General features: G+C 33.5%; 1 protein-coding gene across 1 annotated transcript in view; it reads left to right on the forward strand.

The window, feature by feature from the left end:
• Positions 1–259: 259 nt before the first annotated feature.
• LOC100646016 (HIRA-interacting protein 3) overlaps positions 260–19,954 on the forward strand; it is a 94,814-nt gene continuing 75,119 nt past the window's right edge. The window contains exon 1 of the mRNA XM_003393470.4: positions 260–955. Coding sequence (XP_003393518.1) covers positions 883–955 — 73 coding nt within the window. The 5' untranslated portion in view covers positions 260–882. The remainder of the gene's footprint in view (positions 956–19,954) is intronic.

Raw genomic sequence — 19,954 nt, forward strand, 5'->3', positions numbered from 1 at the left:
AGTTAACCGACGATAACTAATACAAAACCAATATGTCTCTCATAGAAATGTTACAATGCAAAATCGTAGCGTCTTTAAGCATCTAAGTCGTGTGTAGCAAAGGGTTCACCATAGACGTGCATATCGTTATTGGTTTCGCGCGCATGCAATCGTGTATGTGTACGCATACGAAGATCACGAAGGAATATATATCGACTCGCGTAGTCGCGACGCAAGGGCAGGGTCGTCGGCGTCGACACTCGGCACTCAGCAGTGTCAGTACGCCTCGCGACGCCGATGGGACTTGTGTTCGTGATACACGCTTAGGTTAGCGTTTAGTGTTCGCCAGCAGTAGCTTTTGTACAGTGTTTTAATCTATATACATACATATATATATACATACATACACGCGCGGGTACACACATACATATACACATATATATATTTTTCTTAACCGATTGTTAAATTCGTGAACGGAAGAGACTGCGTAACCGATCGAATTTACAATACGTCCAGTTTGACCAACCACAAAGATTCATTGTATTTTCGTCTCAACGAATTGCTGGGAATAAGCCGGGTCCACGGCGTGTCGTTCACCTTCTCTGGTCCACGAAAAGAAAAACGAAATTTTTGGAAACTCCAAAAATACACTGTGATCTTTCCTACTAACCAATTTGTCCTTGTCAAGGTGTCGGTAGCTTTTTTCTAACTCCTATGAGTAGTCTCCTAGTGTAATCTCTATTCCTCATTTTACGACTCGATGTTAACCAGAAAAGCTGCTACAATCAGTCGATTGTAATCGCGAATTACATAGCAAGTGTCGCGAGTAACGGTTGGCGTTTGCGACTGGAGAATAGAGAAAAGATATAGGGAAAGAAGAGAACAAGGAAGAGTCGAGTGAAAATGGGGTGCAATACGAGCAAGGAAAGTGTCCAGCCGGTAGGGGATGAAGCGAAGGAGGACGGGAAGAACGGCGGTGAGTAATCTACTTTTAATATTTATTTTTATATTTTCTAAAACATGATATCTGACAAATATGTCCAAATTAGGTACAATATGTACTTATGAGAAAATACATAATTACGTGGACATGTTAGTTTTTAATTAAGCCGACAATGAAATGTGCAATGCAGCGTATACTATATAGAAATAAAAATACAGTATGTAATTTAATCAAAGATAATTTTAACGTGAGCACCATAGTTCTGTGCGAAAAACATACGTTTCAATAAATGTTAGTGAGGGACTAAGAGAATCGTAATAAATGAATCTCGTGGACTTTTTCGGTTTATGTTGATGATAATTTACTGTAGAAGCTTTTAAAATCGTTTTCTACTTTTGGGAATTCGATGTTTTTAATTTGTTTCCGAGCTAATGAATTCAGGGAGTAATATGATATTTTTGAATGAATTTGATGAATTTACATTTTCGAAGAAATAATGTTCATGTAATATATCATTAAAACGAAATACGTACTAGCAGATATAAAATTGCTTACAACTAGTCGCGTTGGAGGTTAAGAACGTTTTGTTTAAACTCATTCAGAAGGACAAGCTTCCCAGTTCGTAAGAATGCGTGGAGTCGCATTTGATATCTTTCCCTTCGAAAGACGACTCGAAGAATTATTGGGTTTTCTCGCTTAGGTTCGTGGTCGTCATTCAAAGTTGTTTAATCTTCGACTGATCATGGTTGTGGCGATTTTTGTCGCAAAACACGAGGAATACGGTGAGTAACGAAATCGCAATAAAATCGATCCGTGAACGCTGAGGCATTCGTATTCCGAACGATCCAAAATTCTCCGGAGAACAATTCAAGCATTCGAGCGAAGTTCGCAATTAAGAACTATTTTAATCTCACAGTCAGATGAACCATGTTTTAATGGTATTCTTATTTTTATTATTCGGTCTAAGAATTTGTAATATCAGTAGAACGTAAGTATTTTATTCATTTTGCTTATTGTGGAACAAGAAATTTTTATAATTCAGAAATGATACCCTCCCTGTACTGAAATGCTTGCTGCCACATCCGCAAATTTTTCTTATGATTTTTGTATACTGAACGTGTTTTGTAATTTTTTATTTGAAGCATCTAACTTGTTTTCGATGTTTGTCGCATTAGAGCAAAAAGAATTCCTCTTTTCGTGTTGCACGTAATTTGTTTGTACGAGAGTTTTAATCGTTGAACCATCCTTTTGTTTCTTTTTTAATTGTTTCAATGTACCGTGTTTTGCAACGTTGACATGATATATCAATATTATTGACGTTGTTCTAGTGACTCAGAAGAACTTTAAATGTTTCAAGCACCGCTCATTTAACCTTTTAATTGATTAATCAACTCGTGTTTTGTGATAAATAGTTGCATCATAAATATAGCGCTTATAAAAGAATTTTTTTCTTATAGTGCTAAATTACAATCAGGTATTGTCGCTATTGAACATTTGCTTATTAATTACAACTCACCAGAGAGTTATTAGATCAAAATGATAATCAATTGTTTGTTCATATGCACATGAAACATATATTAACATATAATCAATTACTAATTGTTTGTTAGTTTAGTGTACGCATTGTCTTCGATATGCTTTTTCATTAAATAAAAATATACATGCGCATGAAACTGAGAAATTCAATGCATTAGGTCATCGGACAAATATTGCGGTTTTTCTGGGAATTGAGTTTAAAATGGAATTCGTCGCGATAAATGTCTCATAAAAGGAAAATAGGAGACTTACTAGAAAGATAAGTAACAATCGTAGAAAATATGGAAAGATACATATGACTGGCTAATTATTGATAGATATATAATTGTTTATATTTATGCAATGTATGTAGCGAAAAGTTATTTATTAAAAATACTTTCCACCAAAAAGTTTCAATATTTTAACTTATATCTCTTATCGATGAAATAAAACCTACTCTACTCGATTCTCATAAAGAAGAATTCTTTTCGATCCTTCGTCGTTGATGGAATAAAGATTCTCACGTGATATAACCAGTTGCCTAAGGAGGAAGTTAAAACCTCCAGTTACGTCGTGAAACGAAGGCTAGTATGTATGTGCATTTGTATATACTTAGATCTCTCGAATTACGAGCGGAGTTCTCGACCTTCTGCTTTTTCTTCACGCTTGGTTCGTGCATCGCATTAAGGCTGACTCGCGATTTCTATGTACATGCTGTCACACCGTTGATACTGATAAAGTCAGAGTTTCGAGGCTTATGAGCTTTACTTCAGAAAGCTCGATGTTGCATGTCACGGAAAAGGAAGAAGCCGACAACAAGCCGAAAAGGGGATATTCCCGGTTGAATGAAATGAAAATTCTCGGCACGGCTCGGACAGTAATATAATGTCACACCATACATTTCGTTTGGGTACTAGAGCACGAAATCTGTTCATACGCTGAAGTACGATATTTATGAGATCAGCGTCATTCACGTTCCTTGCCTTCTTTCTTGAGTAATAGAAAAATATCGTTTAGCTTAACCGTATCTTGTTTTTATTACGAAGCGATAAAACGCGTAACAAGTGCACAAAGCTATATCGGTAGTGTCATTAAAAATATGTAAAAGGAAACGCTATAAGAAATAATTATCAGTGAAACATTAAATGAATTATCGAACGAAATTGGAATTTTACTTTGACATATATGCAGAATTTCATGCCTTCTGACTTTTTATCTGGAGCGAATCGGATAAGGAATTTTTTTTATCACAAGCTCCTATCAAAATTGTTCCATTGTACAAAATATGTCCGATACATATCAGTACCCTCTACACTTCCTGTACAATCTTTTCCTATATGTTCTTTTTTCTTCATGTATTTAGTACAAAAATATAAATCTACAAATACAGGAGAAACAAATACACAATAGAGAAAACAAAATTACGAAATAAAATTTTTCATCGTACAGAATTTGATTATTCGTAAGTTCAAGACTGGTCTACGAAGGACGAGATATAATATTCATATATGTATATACTTTTAACCAACTGCAAAATTGTCATTTGTAAGATTCTATCAGAGAGAGAAATAAACGTGCAGCTTAGATATTTTTTAACCGATAAACACGCTTCTCGTTGCATCTTATGGAAACAAGCAAGTATTACAGTTAGACGTATCTACGATCGAATTATACGTTTGTGAAACCCTCTTCCTCTTTGCAAAGGTAAGGCAATATTGGGCAATATAAGGCAATATATATATGAAAATTTTATTCAAGATGAGTAATTCTCGTTTTCCAACAGACTTTTTGAGATAGATACTGTGGTATATGAAAGATTTCCTGTAATACGATACCATCTATTGATTTATACTTGCGTATGATCACTTTTTATCAAGTAATATTAATAAATTCTGCAAAAGAAGGAAGTGTTGTTTTTATAGAATTCGAAGGATAAAAGACGGAGAATTATTTTATGGATATTTCTTTATTAGTAATGACATTTATTAGAAATTTTACAGAATTAAAACTACATAAAATTAAATCGTTAATTAAAGACATTTGAAATAAGATATTTGATATATATATATATACACACATCTGAATAAGAGAATATAGTTTGATATAAAAAGTGAATCCATAGTTAAATAATACAGTTATACAAAGTATATTAGATGAGACATATTTTTGTGAAATTCTAGAAGTTACTCGAGCAGAAAGCCATCTCGACGTTAGAAAGAGGAATGTACTTTCACTGTAACATAGAAAAATACATGGTGTGCTCACTTTTCTTTTTACATCAGCAATAATGTGCACATTTTATTAATATCAAGGCAATCGACAGAAAGCAGAGGATGGATGACCAAGTTGTTTTGTACAGCATGCGTACACTGTATGTATTATGTACTTATCTTTTATTTCTTCGTAGTTTTTCTTTGCAACGAGATCCATGTTTTGTGTCACGAACAGAAACTTCTTATGAATAATTCGACTCACCAGACGTAACTATTCTTCTTCCACTACGCTATTTCTCTTTAGATTATAGATATGTATCTTGTTTGTGTTTCTGATTTCTGCAATATTGCATTTATTTAAAACAGGTTAGACAGGTTAAAACAGGTAACCAATAAAATATTAAATTTTATAATCATTCGGTAATAAGACAATTTAATAATTTTCGTCAATATATAGCAACCAAACTATGTTAAGATAAAAGTAATGAATTATTCGTGTCACATTAAACGCATTTCCTCCCAATATAATTTACAAATAATCTAACATTGATAGAATTCTTTCACATTTAAATATAAAGCAGACATAGAAACTGAAACACACACACCTTAACGCAATTTGATTATCCTTTAGGAACTTAGTTACATTTCTATTTGGTAGTCTAAGTTCTTATTTATCTAGTAACGTATTACGATACTCAAGATTTCTTAAATAAATAATAGATTCTTTCATGATCCCAAATATTTGGAATTAGAAAGGTCCAACCTTATCACGCGAGTAAATTCACGTAAGTAAGAATTGGAGAATTGTGAAATTGGCAATAAATATTATTCGGTTCGGAAAATCGCGTTACCTTGTTATTCGCGTCGATCTTGTGAGTAACAAAAGCACGACGAAACAATTTTATTTGTCTCTATAATATCTTCTTCCACCACTGATAGAAAGTGTTTTTCATGGTGAGTATGACTTCAGCGATTCGCGAGTAGTGACATTTTCTTAACAAACATGTTCTAGTGCTATTTCATCAAGATTTTGTCGCTATAGGGAGTTAGAGAAACCAATTCATTTGAACAGTGCTTAGTCTCAACGATATGATTTCTGCCTAAATGGAACAACACCGATGCATTATTCGAGATGCTCTACATTTTTCAGCGCGAAATTGCATGCAAATTTTGTCACCCGATTTTTCGCCCGTTTTCTTGACAATCTTCTTTCATTACTTAAATTTATTCGTGACATTAAACATCGTGCAATTAGGAAATTATAAAAATCTTTAAAAATTATTACGCTAGTTTGGACGGAAAAATTTTCTTTAGGGATTGTCTGTTTATTCGAAAATTGTTATCACCGTTTCGGTCTTGCGATGTCCGTTGTCAAGGGGTTAACAAAATTTTTAATCCTTAGACTATAGGCCATTTAAAAACAAGTTGTTTTTTATAGTTAACTTGACATGTATGACCCGAAGATGATGGCAGAATCTCATATACGGATCATATAAACACGCAACACTAAGTATTACAAAAGAAAAGTACATATATATAATACTGGAGAAGTGAAATATAAATTCTATGAAAATTAAAAAATTTCATTTACATTTCAGTTTATTTATCTTAACTACATGGGTTGATATTCTCCACCATATTGTATTAGATTATTATAATAGTTCAGTAGCCGTACCATTAAGGTTTAAATATAACGATGTGATCAAAATTTCATTTTATACGACATTGCATATGCATCGACTTAAAACAATACATATTAAATAGTAGGAATGCGGAAAATAGTATTCAGTTCTTGTATTCAGTTCTTTTGGTGTTTGTTCCGGTTTGTTGGCTCCATTTGCGTAAAATCGTTGTTTCATGCTCCTTCATTTGTAAGAAGATCTTAAGCAGAGAATCGAGGAAATGCAAACAACATCAAGGAACGATTATTTATTTTCTTTGCCATGATCGGTTACTGTTGAACGCGAGAACCAAGCTTCGAAAAACCCGATGAAATTTTCCCAACGATGTTCAGGCCCCGACGGGAGACTGCTGAAATATGGCAAACATAAATAATAAAGTGAATAACATACGATACGACGATATGGAACAATGTACTCTTTGCTTAGTTACAACCCTACTTTTCGCAGCACTTAAAGCAGAAGAAAATTCCTTAAAATCAACTGTTCACGGTATGCACCACCGGATTTCGTTATTCAATAAATTCAAAAGTTATTTCGGCGAATACTATCGCGCACTTCTTTATTGTGCATTCACATTGGTGCAGCAATCTGTGCAGAATTTATCTAGAAATATATTAGCTTGAAATTCTTTTGACCACATTCACGCTGGTTATGTGGTAACGTGTTTTTGATAATGACGAATCGTGTTGTAATATACTTGGGAAAAAGTATTGTTTCTTTTTATTATACAGAATGCATCACAAGACAAGAGAGTGAGCTACAAAAGGATTTGTGATATCAAAGGTACATATATACTCGTATGATATGAAGAGGGATATATGATGTTAAAATGTTTTTAAAGAATAATCTACTGTTTTACTACAGAGTCAATGTAACTCGTTATATAATTCTTAATTAATGTCTAGATCGCATAGTTATGACACTTGTAATATACAATCTAAATATTTAGAAGTCTTGTCGATAATGCACAGTTATCTACGTCTTTATGTCTTATCAGAACGACGTTAGAATCGTGGAATTAAATTCGGTGATAAAGACATATACATATGCACATATGTATTTGATACAAATATAATAGATGTTATACGAAAGATAAAGCTCGCGCAATCAATTATTTTGCGTGTTTGTCGGGAATAGAGTTCCGTTTCGACTTTCTTTCGGCTTGCCAAAGCCGACACGTAGCAGCGAATAATGTATTTATTCTACTGATTGTAAGTAGTGGAGGAGCGGCGCGGCGGTTAAGTGGAAAAGTGCCAAACTGTATCAGCCAGCCGTAGAGTTTATTGCAGCGACACTTACAAATTGATTATTCCGCGTACAAAGCGATTTTAGGCGTAAAATGGCAGTGTCCAATTTTCTCTACGTACGTGAAAATCGTTTCTATATGTCTCGAACATGACGGTTTGGACATTTTTTATTTGGAAAAACCCGAAAATAAATTCATTCGCTACGTTTCACGTTCTCTCCAGCTAGAACGCAAAAGTTTTTTTATTTATATTGAGCATAAAAGTGATATAAAATATATATATTGTTATTATTTATCGAAGAAATTAATAGGTGTTTTTGTCGTTTTCCGTAAGAGTTCATCGATCTGTTCGCGTGATAACTTTGGTTCTTTCTAAGTCTTTCTAAAATTACGTCGTATAAAAATTAACGAGGGTTACAATCGATCGTATAATCACAGTCATGTAAATTATATTCGCATAATAAATTCCTACTAAGCACATGCGGTCACCGAGCATGCGTTCTTTCGGCTCGATTGAATGAATCAGCGCAGAAAATAGTTTGGAAACGAACACGAACTACGAAATTACATGGTGCTCTGACTGTAGAATGTAGTATCAACTTCAGGAACTTACATATAAGTTGGGAAAGGGTTTCGAGCTACACCATATACGTATGTATGTATGTACATATAATTTGTGAAATAAAGGGAACAATTCCATTAAATTTCTCCAATCTGTAGCGTGGATTTGAAGAGATTCAAGTGTATACTTCACACTGATCCTTCTAAATCTTTAATTTTAATATATACTTATTTTCGGAGTAACTACATATATGTATAATATTTACACGGGACAAATAATAATGTACATTTGAAATGATTGACTTATGAATGCAGATATATGTAAACTTACAAATTAATCGGTAAGATGTCTTGTCGAGAAAAATCGCTGTTTGTTCTACCGATCTCCTCCGTTACACGATGCATCGGTCGTGTGATTTTTCGTGATAACTGTCATGTATCCTCTATGTAAGATTATACAAATAAGTTTCGTGTACGGAGTTCTTCGAAATCAATCGATCGTGATACACCCACGAGTTCAATTAACTCAAGGCCGCATTGATTCGAGCGCGAACACGCGGAGCATCGATTAACCGGCTCTCCATTCGATCGATGCGCTAGTCGAGTGCTCGCAGCCACGGACATTCAACCTTTTTGAATAATTACCTGAATCGACCTAATGACAAGCAACAGCGTTCGCTTCGACTCCCATTTCGACGATATGACAGACAGGAACGCAGCTTGTTTTCATACTTACTTAGCTTTGCCATTTTGCTGATATCGTAGTACGCCAGTTTTAGTACTTCCAATCCCGATATTCGCAAATGAATATCATTTGTCGCATTCAATTTACGTTTGACGTAGTTAATTTTTTATGAATTCGCGTAACCCTCGTATTCAAGAACCTAAACTCTTTTATCTTAGGTAGAGATACATATAGTTGAAAACTTAGTTTATGGCGAAAGGTTATATATTTGCGAGCGATTCATATGGAACTACATATCTCGCGCAGTTCGCGTGCGAAGCTTGACCTCCTTTACGACATCCCTAAGATACGCCGCTATGTTTATGAATCCGACAATAACGCCGTTTAACTGAATTCATGCATGGTAACAGCGTCAGCAACCAGAAAAAAATTGTAACTAACTTTGTTCGATTATTTCAGATAAATTTGTAATGCTCGGGGCGTTGTGGTGTATATGATATTAGTGAATAATTTACATAGTATCGTTGAAGTTGCGTAGTAGCAATGTAACAATATTCTTTGTATGTATTAGTTACATCTTCAGGTAGAAGTAAACTAATAGCGTTAGAGACATGGTTATCTAATAAGATAAAAGGATAGATGAACCTTGCAGACACGAAGGGGTTAGATTGAGCAATTACTTGTACCAGAAAATACATACGTATGTGTACAACCATTCGTATTATGAGTGTAGTCTGTTATTTAATAATACTATCGAGATAAAGACAAGTCTTGTTGAGAAATTAAGTTAAAAATATGGAATAAAAATTCTGTTTTCGAGAAAACAGAATGAGAAAAATATAGATACTAGAATATTATATTTTTCATAGTACATATGTATTTGAAAGAAATTTCTTTTCAAGCAAGTTAGTTGATACCTCTTGAAGGAGGTCAGAGTTTAAAGTAGGCTAAAATGCCTAATCCTATAATAGCCAACTGTATAAAATCTAGAGGATCGCTATTTTATCTATCTGTATGCTTGTCAAATTAACGTCTCGTGTAATAACATTGTTCAGAAATTGCGTTAATTCGTTTAGAGTAAAAGAGCTTTATTCTCGTCATTAATTCTAAGCTCGTTGATAATTAGGATGGAATTCGATCGTGAAGCAAGAAACGTTCGTGTGCTCTCGTGTTTTGAAACCATTTTGAATTTATAGCTCGAAATTAATGGTTTATATGGATAGGTTCGGGCGTTAAAGATTTCCTACAGGATCGTAGTTTTTGATATTTGGCAACTTCTCTTTAATTTTTTGATAAAAATAGAAAAGTTGAAAAAAACAAAGATTAGTTGCGAAGTTGAAATAGGAGAAGTTTGAGTTTCGTTAGAAGGAAATTTGGTTTCTTATTTCAACTTGAGTACAAAGTTGCTTTTTACACGCACAAGCACGTAATCGTGCTACAGATAACCGATTCAAATTTCACAGGATGTTTTAACGAAGACAAAGTATACTGGGATATCAAATAAATTAGTCGTGTATTTCATAACGCTCTAATTTATCGTCATTATGAATCAGTTTGTGTAAGTTTAAATGAAGTGCTTAGGAAATATCATTTAAGATTAGTGCCTCTCGTTATGATATATCTAGTAGCTGTATTTTAATTTGAACTTTTTGAAACGAGTTACGCGTTAATTGCAATATAAATTAACATGACTGGGTGAAATGATTTCGAAATTCTCGCTTAAATCGTGGTTAGATGAAATTTAAAATTTTCTATTAACATGTAGGATAGATAAACATGTCGATAACGAGAGAAATTTATATTTCACGACGAGTTTTTTTTTCGTGATATAATAAATATAAAAAAGGGATGTGAAATACTACATCAAAATCTTTCTTGACCCTCGAATGTAAAATTTATGTTTATGTTAAAAAGCACTATAAGTCGAACATAGGTATGCATTCCATTGAAAGTGGATTGTAGGAAAGTAGATAAAAATACAAAGTACCATATTCTTCTAGATAAACTAAAAGATAAACTTCCATATTCTCCTCATGCCAGAAATACATGTTTCAAAAAAACATTTTATATTATATTTTGGAAATCTAAACTGAAAAAATCATATTCGACATTTACGTATATGGTATTGAAATTTGAGTAATTTTGCGAACATAAATAACAGGCGAGTGGTTCTTTAAGCTCATAAAGAGCTCAAAGTCGGTCGTAAAGAAACAGGCTTACTGGTGTGAACTTCACCGTTGCAAAACCATTAACATTTCTAACTATACAGTAGTTTCCAGTTGGCTTCAAAGAATTTCATAGTTGACGGTAACTTGTGTCTTTATGACGTCTAACGCTACGTCTAGTGTACTGCGTAGTGCTTAAACAGAAGATGTAGAAAACGAGGATTGGTTGGAGAGAAGTAGAAGCGTGTATAAGTGGAGCACGAGCCATGAACCGAATATTAACACAATGAATTGTCGTCAGGTGGTTATAACTATATACACATGTATATACTAGGATGCACAGGCCGATGAAATTAATAGTGGCGCAACAGCGGCAGTGACAAAAGAGAAACTTTTATTCTTTCTCTTTTTTTGATTATATCTTACAACTCAATTTTCCAGAACATATCTTTGAGTTGAAAAAATTAAAGACTTTCGTCGACTCTATTTTGGGAAGCCTTTTACATCATCGAATCTTATGTTTTTTGACAGTATTATACTATAGTTAGTATTGCAATTTAATTTGTATTTTTAAATAGTTACAACAAGGCGAAATTATTTTTATCTTTAGATCGCAGTCTTTTTTGGTACAGCCTGTTAGCGTAGATAAAAATGCAGTGGATTGAAATGTTGTAAGTTGGCGAGAAACTATTACGAGTCTCGTTTATTTTGTGAACAGAATTTCTACATTTAGCTAATATAACGTATATTTAGGATATATTTACTGAAGTATCCTTTGGTGCTGTCAGATGGATTTTCGAGGTCTATAACCGCAGGTCGATTGTCTAGTGCTTCTCTCTTAGCTATTTGGTTCGTGTCGTTGATCTATGAAGCGATTCGCTTAATTCCCTATCCGGTTTTCGATTGTTCTCAAAAGTTTGCGATTCGCAGATCAGAAAAGCCGATACAAAACACGTAAAACTAAAAAAAAAAATAACAATGGTTGTCTTCGTGCGATGAATAGAGTTCCTGCTAAATTTTACCCGAGAGCACATCCCTGCAGAAAGAGAGGGAGAGAGAGAGAGAGAGAGAAATTTACGAATTCACAAATTTAGTATTATTTTGTGGCATCCAATAATATGACTCTCCTGAGATTGAAATATCTAAGAGCCTGAAGGTTCCTGTTTTTATCGTGAAATTTGATAAATCAGATAGAGGCTTGCCATTAAAAATTTTGAAATTATTTTCGGATAAATTTTACTAAAATGTTCTGTAAATGATTTTCATATTTAAATATATTGATACAGTTATTTTATTGCCTTCACTCTTTTACGATATAAAAATGTTTATTATGTAATGTAAATTCAATTTCAAGAGTTTAAAAGTTGCGAAAGAAAAATTCATATCCTGAATGAGAAAGACTGCAGGCTGTGAGATAGTGGCTGAGTGTATAATAATCAGAAGTGGAGGAACACTTTGTTTCAAATTCCTCTTATCGTTCTTTCTGGTGAGTTTCATTCTTTAATTACATCGCGTTTAATTCCGTCGGCTCCTTCCTAGACTCGGTACTCTAAAACGGTCTTTAAAATAGTCAATCTCTTTAAGGCGATAATAATATTTCCCTTTCGACGAGTGAATTAAACGGTGGAACATTCACAAAATAAGTAACGTCGTTGTTCAATTATAGAAGAAAATGAACATTTGTAATAGAACATGTATCATAAACACAACATTTTATCATGAAAACATGTATTCTTTCCTTTTCTATCTGGATTCTTTCATAATTTAATTTTTTGGCTCATAAAAGATATCATTTTTGATACCTAATTATTTCCTAATTACTAAGAGATCGTTATGGCAATTAGATGTTGTAGTGGTGTTCACAATGAGAAGATCGTAGTAACATGGTTTTCACATGGTAAATTACAAGAAATTTCCAATATGAGGATTAAGGCACATTACGTTTCGTAGATAATATACGGTGAAAGTTCTGCGAAGGACTAAAATTAACCTCTTCGGTAAGATGCTCGTCCATCGCGTAGTGCCACTTGACGGCCGTGAGCAAGAGCGATTGCATAGCGTTACTGTACACTTTAGTCGATACTCTGTCGATTATAGTCGACGCTCGTACTAAAAAGATTAAAGCGATGATTTTGTATAAGTAAGAAAAACAATAAATTTAAACTAATGGAACAGTAAAATCGTCATAGAAATACAAAGATAGAGTGCTTGAGCGAGAAGAAAAAGCGATGTAGGAATAAAAAGAGAAATTGTCTAATAACGCACGCACATTTATACAGTAAATATGTAAATGTAACACCGATCAATCAACGGCGTCAGTGTGCATGTCAGATAAGACATGGACAAAAGAGACTTCCATACAGCGTTCTCTTTCTATTCCCATATCGCATCCACACTTATACTTTGTACGGTAACATAGAGACTCGCGTACTCTATCTTTATATGTCTATGTAAATTGCTAATATAGCAAAACAACTATAAAACTAACGAAATATCGCGATAAATCGCTTCGAAACAATTACCAAAGGAAGAACCAACGCGATAAAAAGTGATAGGGACGAAATAATATTACGGTAATTCTAAAACGATCACACAACGGAATAACGTCAAAACAGTTATAAAATGACCAAATAATAGAACGACATATCTAATCAACGATTTCAGCTCACAAAACTTCGGTCCAACGAAACAGTCACAACCTTGACGGAACATAAAATCACGTCTCTTAAATTGGTTGAAAGTTTCCGAATGTGCGTTCTCCCACCAATCGCAATCGGAAGGCTAAAATAGCAGCAAAACATAACATTCTGAGTGGCATCCGGGCACGCTCCTTGGATGGACGAGTAAACCTTGACACGCATCACGTGTTCGGTATTCGGGGCAAAACAATTCGCGATATTTCCACTGAATTTCAAGCCCGATCTCCGCTCCAGTTTTGGTCGGTTGAAATAACCGCGAGAATAGTCGTTGGCTATTGCGTGACTAACCAGACGAGCCGGAAATTTCGATCATATGACAGTGCAAGTGAAGGTACTTGGATTACCTTGTCCCAAGCTTGTTACAAAGCCGTTCTTCTACGTCTTTCTTTTCTTGTCATTGGGAAGAAAGCGCCGGTAACTCCCGTTAGGTTCGCGTTAGGTGTTTGAAAAACACGTTCGTGCGCGAACCAAATGAATTATTTATGCGATCGTTACCGGCCGCAATAAGTTACCTTAATAGACACGCCACATTTCCATCGACAATTCGTACGTGAGATCGAATGAAAAGATCGTTGTCTCGAGCGAACTCGTTATTACGAAAATGTAATTAGGCGGTAGGAGGAAACACAGGGATAGTTGGTGTTCGTCGAGAGAATCCACGGTATGGATAACCCTGTATCATCGATATTTTATACCTAATATACTAATTTTTGTCTGTCATTGTTTCTCTTTCTTCGCCATACATATCCGATATATCTGTTTGAGTTCCAAGCAGCGCGATCGCGCTGTTTCGATTTTGTGTGGAAAAGTCCCAATACATTTGAACGCTACGGACGACTGATAGTATTTTGTATTTCATTGTTATCTTTTCAATAATTATTATTGAACAAAATTTGAAATATTTATAAACTAATAGTACGCATATGTAATAATATATATATGTATTTCATAATGTAACAAATATGACGAACGCTATTGCGCCGCTTGATTCTCTTCGCAATCGATTAAGACAAGCGCTATCGCGCTGTTCGGAATTTTTCGACCCTGTTTTTTCAATGACCCCTGGGACTCAAACGGATATACAGCTGCGTATTTGTTGCGTGCTCGCAATTAAATACTGATTGAATAAGAACGACCAAACTTTTCAATGTGAAATATTTTTTTATCTATCTTACATATGAAAAAATTATATTTAATTATTGGAAAGAAATTAACGTATCGGATTCTCTTTTACATGTTTTCCGTTATTTACATTGCTTTTTCGTCAAATTATTCAACGAGCTCCTCGTTTACGCCGGAATAAATTATGCCGATCATATCGCTCATTTTAGATGCGATTTATGTTCGATTCTGTGTTTGATTGCTAGCAAATGATTTGTAAACGATTAATTGATTCGACAGTTTGGTATATTCGAGTCAGAGCGATTTCCTCTATCGGAGCTATATCTAAAAATTAATTTCAAATATGTAATTACGGACATTCTAAACACGACACGTATATCATTTCGTTATACAGCTACGTAAATGCAAAATTACAATTTCCTGCAGTTTCGAGTAAATATTAGCTTAATGGGATTTTGCGTTAAATTCTTGGAGAAAAATATGTAAATCATTTTTATGTGGACGTATCTTTTCCTGGGAACTCTGTAAACTGTAAATTATCGCTCTAATGTTAACAAATAGTTGATGACACATTCGTGTGGATATAACGTTCGTCTGAGATGATATTTCGTGTTAAAATTTACGCACATGTATATATCAGAACTTTTCGTAGAAATTATACTTATCGCTATTATCTTAAACTATATTAAGTTGAAGATGCCGCGATTAAACCAAAAGACGTCTGTATGTTGATTGACGCGACATTTTTCCATTTTTGTATTTATGTATATAGGGTATCTGAAAAATGAGAGAAAATATTCCGTAATAAAAGTTAATTCATAAATAATGAAATATATGTTGCAACTTTTGATCAAAGTAAACGCATCGTTTAAATCAGTAAAATTGGGAAGTCATTGAGGAGAGAATGTAATAGAGTTCGTGAAATTCGTACAATTTCAGGATGTAATGTTTAATAAAATTGATATAAGAAGATAATGAAATGATTAATTATAAATTATTAATCAGTAGCCAAACGTCTATGGGAAAAACCAAGCCGAATTGGAAAAATAACAAGCATATTAAGACAATATAGACATACCTAATTTGGCCGGGAGTGTAACAACAAATAATATTTTCTATTATGTGAAACAAAATAGTGGCTGTGGTACCTCTACAATTTGATTTGTTCGTACTCGTATTATACTTATATCAGCACGGTCTCTGGTGGTTTGGAACCTATCTAAAATTTAAAACTGTAGTTCCCACGTGTTTCCAACTGTACCAAAAACCATTGTTGTTCACTTTGCGAGTATGCACTAAACTGAGACAAGGCATTCGGCTAGTACAGTTTTGCTGCCGAAAATAGAGATCCATGTGTTTTAGACTACTAGAGACCTTATACTAGAGTACACACCACAATGATACACGCGTATTTTTCAATCCAAAGTAGTCACTAATAACCTCGTAGTTGATGCGATTATAAATAAACAAATAGGAAAAAGAAAATAGAGATAGCATGCAACTAAAGAATTATCAGGTACGACTTAAAGGCAGAGGCTGCGGGTGAAAATTGACACGTAAAACAAAAACATTGTAAGACATACAAAAACGAGTAATAATTTTTGTTACACCTGAGCGGAAGAATTGAAAACTTTCGTACATATACAAAAATATAGAACGTTGAATTGTTAACGTGAAATTATTACTAAATACTCCGAGGAAGAAAAATACTAGCTTAGATAATAACGAATTATATATATATAGATTATAGATAATATCGTAATTGGAATACGAACATGATGGATAGAACAAAAATTTCTTTTTAGACTTTTAAGGAAGATGATATTCCTTCTGAGCTCTTTAGCAAAATCTTTTCTGCTTTCTTTAAAGAAAATTTCTTTTCTGTATTTCTACGAATATTTCCTAGATCTTAAATAAAAACGTCTTTGTTACGACGTTCGGTTTTGTAATATAAAATAAAACTCCTTCCTGCAAATTGTATATAAAAAAAATTTATTCGCACGTCAGATTCTGTAAACTATTTGTGGAAACTTTAGATTTAGTAGAGAAGTTGTAAATACGCAATTGGATAGGTAATGGGCGAAGATTACGTTTCGATAGCGTTGTCTGTTCCGATTACGTACATAGCAAAACAACAGTGGTATAATTTCGCTGTTACCCTTTGATCGATGACAATGTTCCGTTTAGCGAAGAGTCGATATCACGAAACGGCACACCATTAATCCAGTTGGATTAATATATTTTTGAAAACAAATTGATAGTAGAAATGTTTTCGCATGATATAATTCGGAACGATATTTAGAGCGAAATAAGCGACTTTGATATAATCTTCTTCCGATGCTTCATAAACGAAATATGGAGTAAACGAATTTTTTTACATTTCGTTTTATACCTTAAGGATTATTTTTCGTACATGCAAAAGTTTTAATAGGATGTTGTAGCTAATGAAGTTATTTGTAAAACGAGACAAAGTTGTTCCATTTTCACAGCAGGGAGTCAGAGGATATCGGCGCAGCCCTCGCACCGTTTCTTAATCGTATGTACGAAAACTGTAATTCATGGAAAAAATCGCAAACTTTGTAAACGTATTTCTGCCCCTTATGGGTGTTCAATTGATACAAAAAAAAATCAACATATAATACAAGTAATAAACTGCGAAACGACGCCTGTTTCATCTCTTAATGTTTAATAGTTCAGCGTTTGCGACTTTTTGAACAAAATTTATCTTTGAACCAATCAGTTCTATTATTTATTGCTGAAAACATGTTTTATTTTTAAATTACGTGAAATGATTCAACAAATCGGTAAAAACAGGTTCCGCAACGGTAGAACGTAAAATGGGAAAATAATAGCATTTTACAACTAAGCAAAAATAACCATAACCGTGTTTTAGCATCACAAGCGTTTGAATGAAAAGATATTTTCACACTCGCATATCAAAATCCAGATTTTCCAGATAGCTTACGAGCTCAAGGGATAAAGTAAGATAAGCTCATATACTTTTATTGTAAATTTTAAATTTCCTGTTTTGTAAATTGACAAATTGAATGTGCGAAAACTAATAGACGGATCGATTCGAAATTTAGTACCTATTTTAAGATGACTAGAACTTGTTTATCTCAGAGCCTCAATATTGGATGACAATTTTAACGTACGGTATAAACGACTTAAGAAAAGTGTATTTTCTTCTACTTCTTACTAATTCGTAATCTCTTAATTTTATTCACTTTACAGATAATTTCATTAGCTGCAACTTTTCATTGAAACTTTTTCACGTACAATAAATAGTTTTTAAGTTTTATAAAGCGAGATATAAAAGAAGGTAGTGTTTATTTCGTTTAATCGATATTTTGCTTATAAAGCACCGACGGAAAATTGTTTCACAATCGCTTATTTTGTTCTAAATATCGTTCCGAATCATACCACACAAAAACATTTGTACTATCAATTTCTTTCTGAAATCATCTATTTTAGGCTTAATTCGGCTGAACTAAATGGGAAGATCGTTAAAACAGGTAAGAAGAGGTAGATGCATGAATCGTGATTGCGCGCAAATAAATGTGACCAAATTTCTTTTCTTTTCTTCTGGTAAGTCGGCTAACATCGATTTCATTCTGTTGCAATTACAGCTGGCAATAACTCGAAATATAGGACGACAGCCTTGTGGAGTTTGTTCATGGGTGCCCGACTGTCTCGCGTGGTCTACGCTCCATCGACGACCACACCCGTCTTTAAGCACGTAACTGGATGAAACCTAATTTCTACGAATTCAGAATGGAATTTCATAATTTAGCAAAATCGATAGGAATTCGATGAACTTAAATTCTTTCCCGCATCGCTATATTGACTCGTTGCTTCCCTTCCGAATTTTCAGTAAAACTTGGTCCTTCATCCTATACCATTATTTGAGAGTATCGAATATATTTGATATTTTATTTCTCTCAATTTCGAATATGTTTTGGCATTTACTTAATCCTATATTGGTGTTATAGGACCATAGGGGATACAGTAATTTTACTTGAGTATTTTAACAGGGGAAGCGTTATTCGCTTGCACTTGATTGTTCGCGTTTTTCTTTAGCAACATCTTATACTTTTTTTAATGCAACCTGTAATTAAAAAATGTGTTGATGTAGTTCATTCAAGATCTGTAAAAATGAAATATCAAAGCAGATCATAAATGACTTAATTACAATCTCCATCTCCGTTTTCAAATCAAACTTAATAAAATGGAAAACACCGAAATTTTGATTTTCATATTGTACTTTTTCTATAAGTCTCTAGAAAATTCAATTTTAAATTATCTATTAATTGTTTAACTTATTTGTCCGAGCACACGATCGTTAAATATTTCAGTGGTTTTTATTGCTTGACCAAAATTAATTTCGATTTGCAGAGTTCTAATTGTCCCTGATACTATTTCGTTGCATTGATGTCGCGAATTTTTAAGAAACGTGGTAGTTAATTGACTGTTAGTTGTTGGTTATTGTTATTGGTATTATTTTTCATATCTAGTGAATATTTGAAAATGAGATGTAACATGTATATGAGGTTATATATCGATCATTTGAGGATTTGATGTGATCAATTTATAAATAGGCCGAACATGACGAATTCAAGGGGGGATATGGTTAGAATTATTGATATTCTCTCAAGCGAATTCAGATTAGCCGCGAATCGTAAAATCTTGATGTAAAGGATTAAATTTATATGTATATTGCATATTACTCTAAATCGAAATTCTTAGTTTATATATCTTGCATATCCACGAATTTTAAACATGAATATATTTACTTTTCTAGAAATATTTGTGCGCAAAGTAATTAAAAAATTATTTTAAAGCCCTAATAATGTAAAAGATGCAACCAGAGTTTTTAATTGTATCGTCTTAATTACATTACATCGCCACTTTAATTTATCATTAAACAAGTACTTACAGGAGTGTTATAATAATTAGAAATATTGGATTACACGTTTAGTTTTTGTATTCCATGCTGTTGGGACGAATTACATTATTCTCACGATTGTGCGAATAAACTTTATAAGAAGGCATGAATAATGAAATTATAAAACCTTTAATAATTATTCGTCGGTTATATGTGTTTATCTGAGTACATAAGCTGTTGTGCCACTTCGAATATTAAC

The sequence above is a fragment of the Bombus terrestris genome, chromosome 2 (assembly GCF_910591885.1).
Source record: "Bombus terrestris chromosome 2, iyBomTerr1.2, whole genome shotgun sequence".
Lineage (NCBI taxonomy): Eukaryota > Metazoa > Arthropoda > Insecta > Hymenoptera > Apidae > Bombus > Bombus terrestris.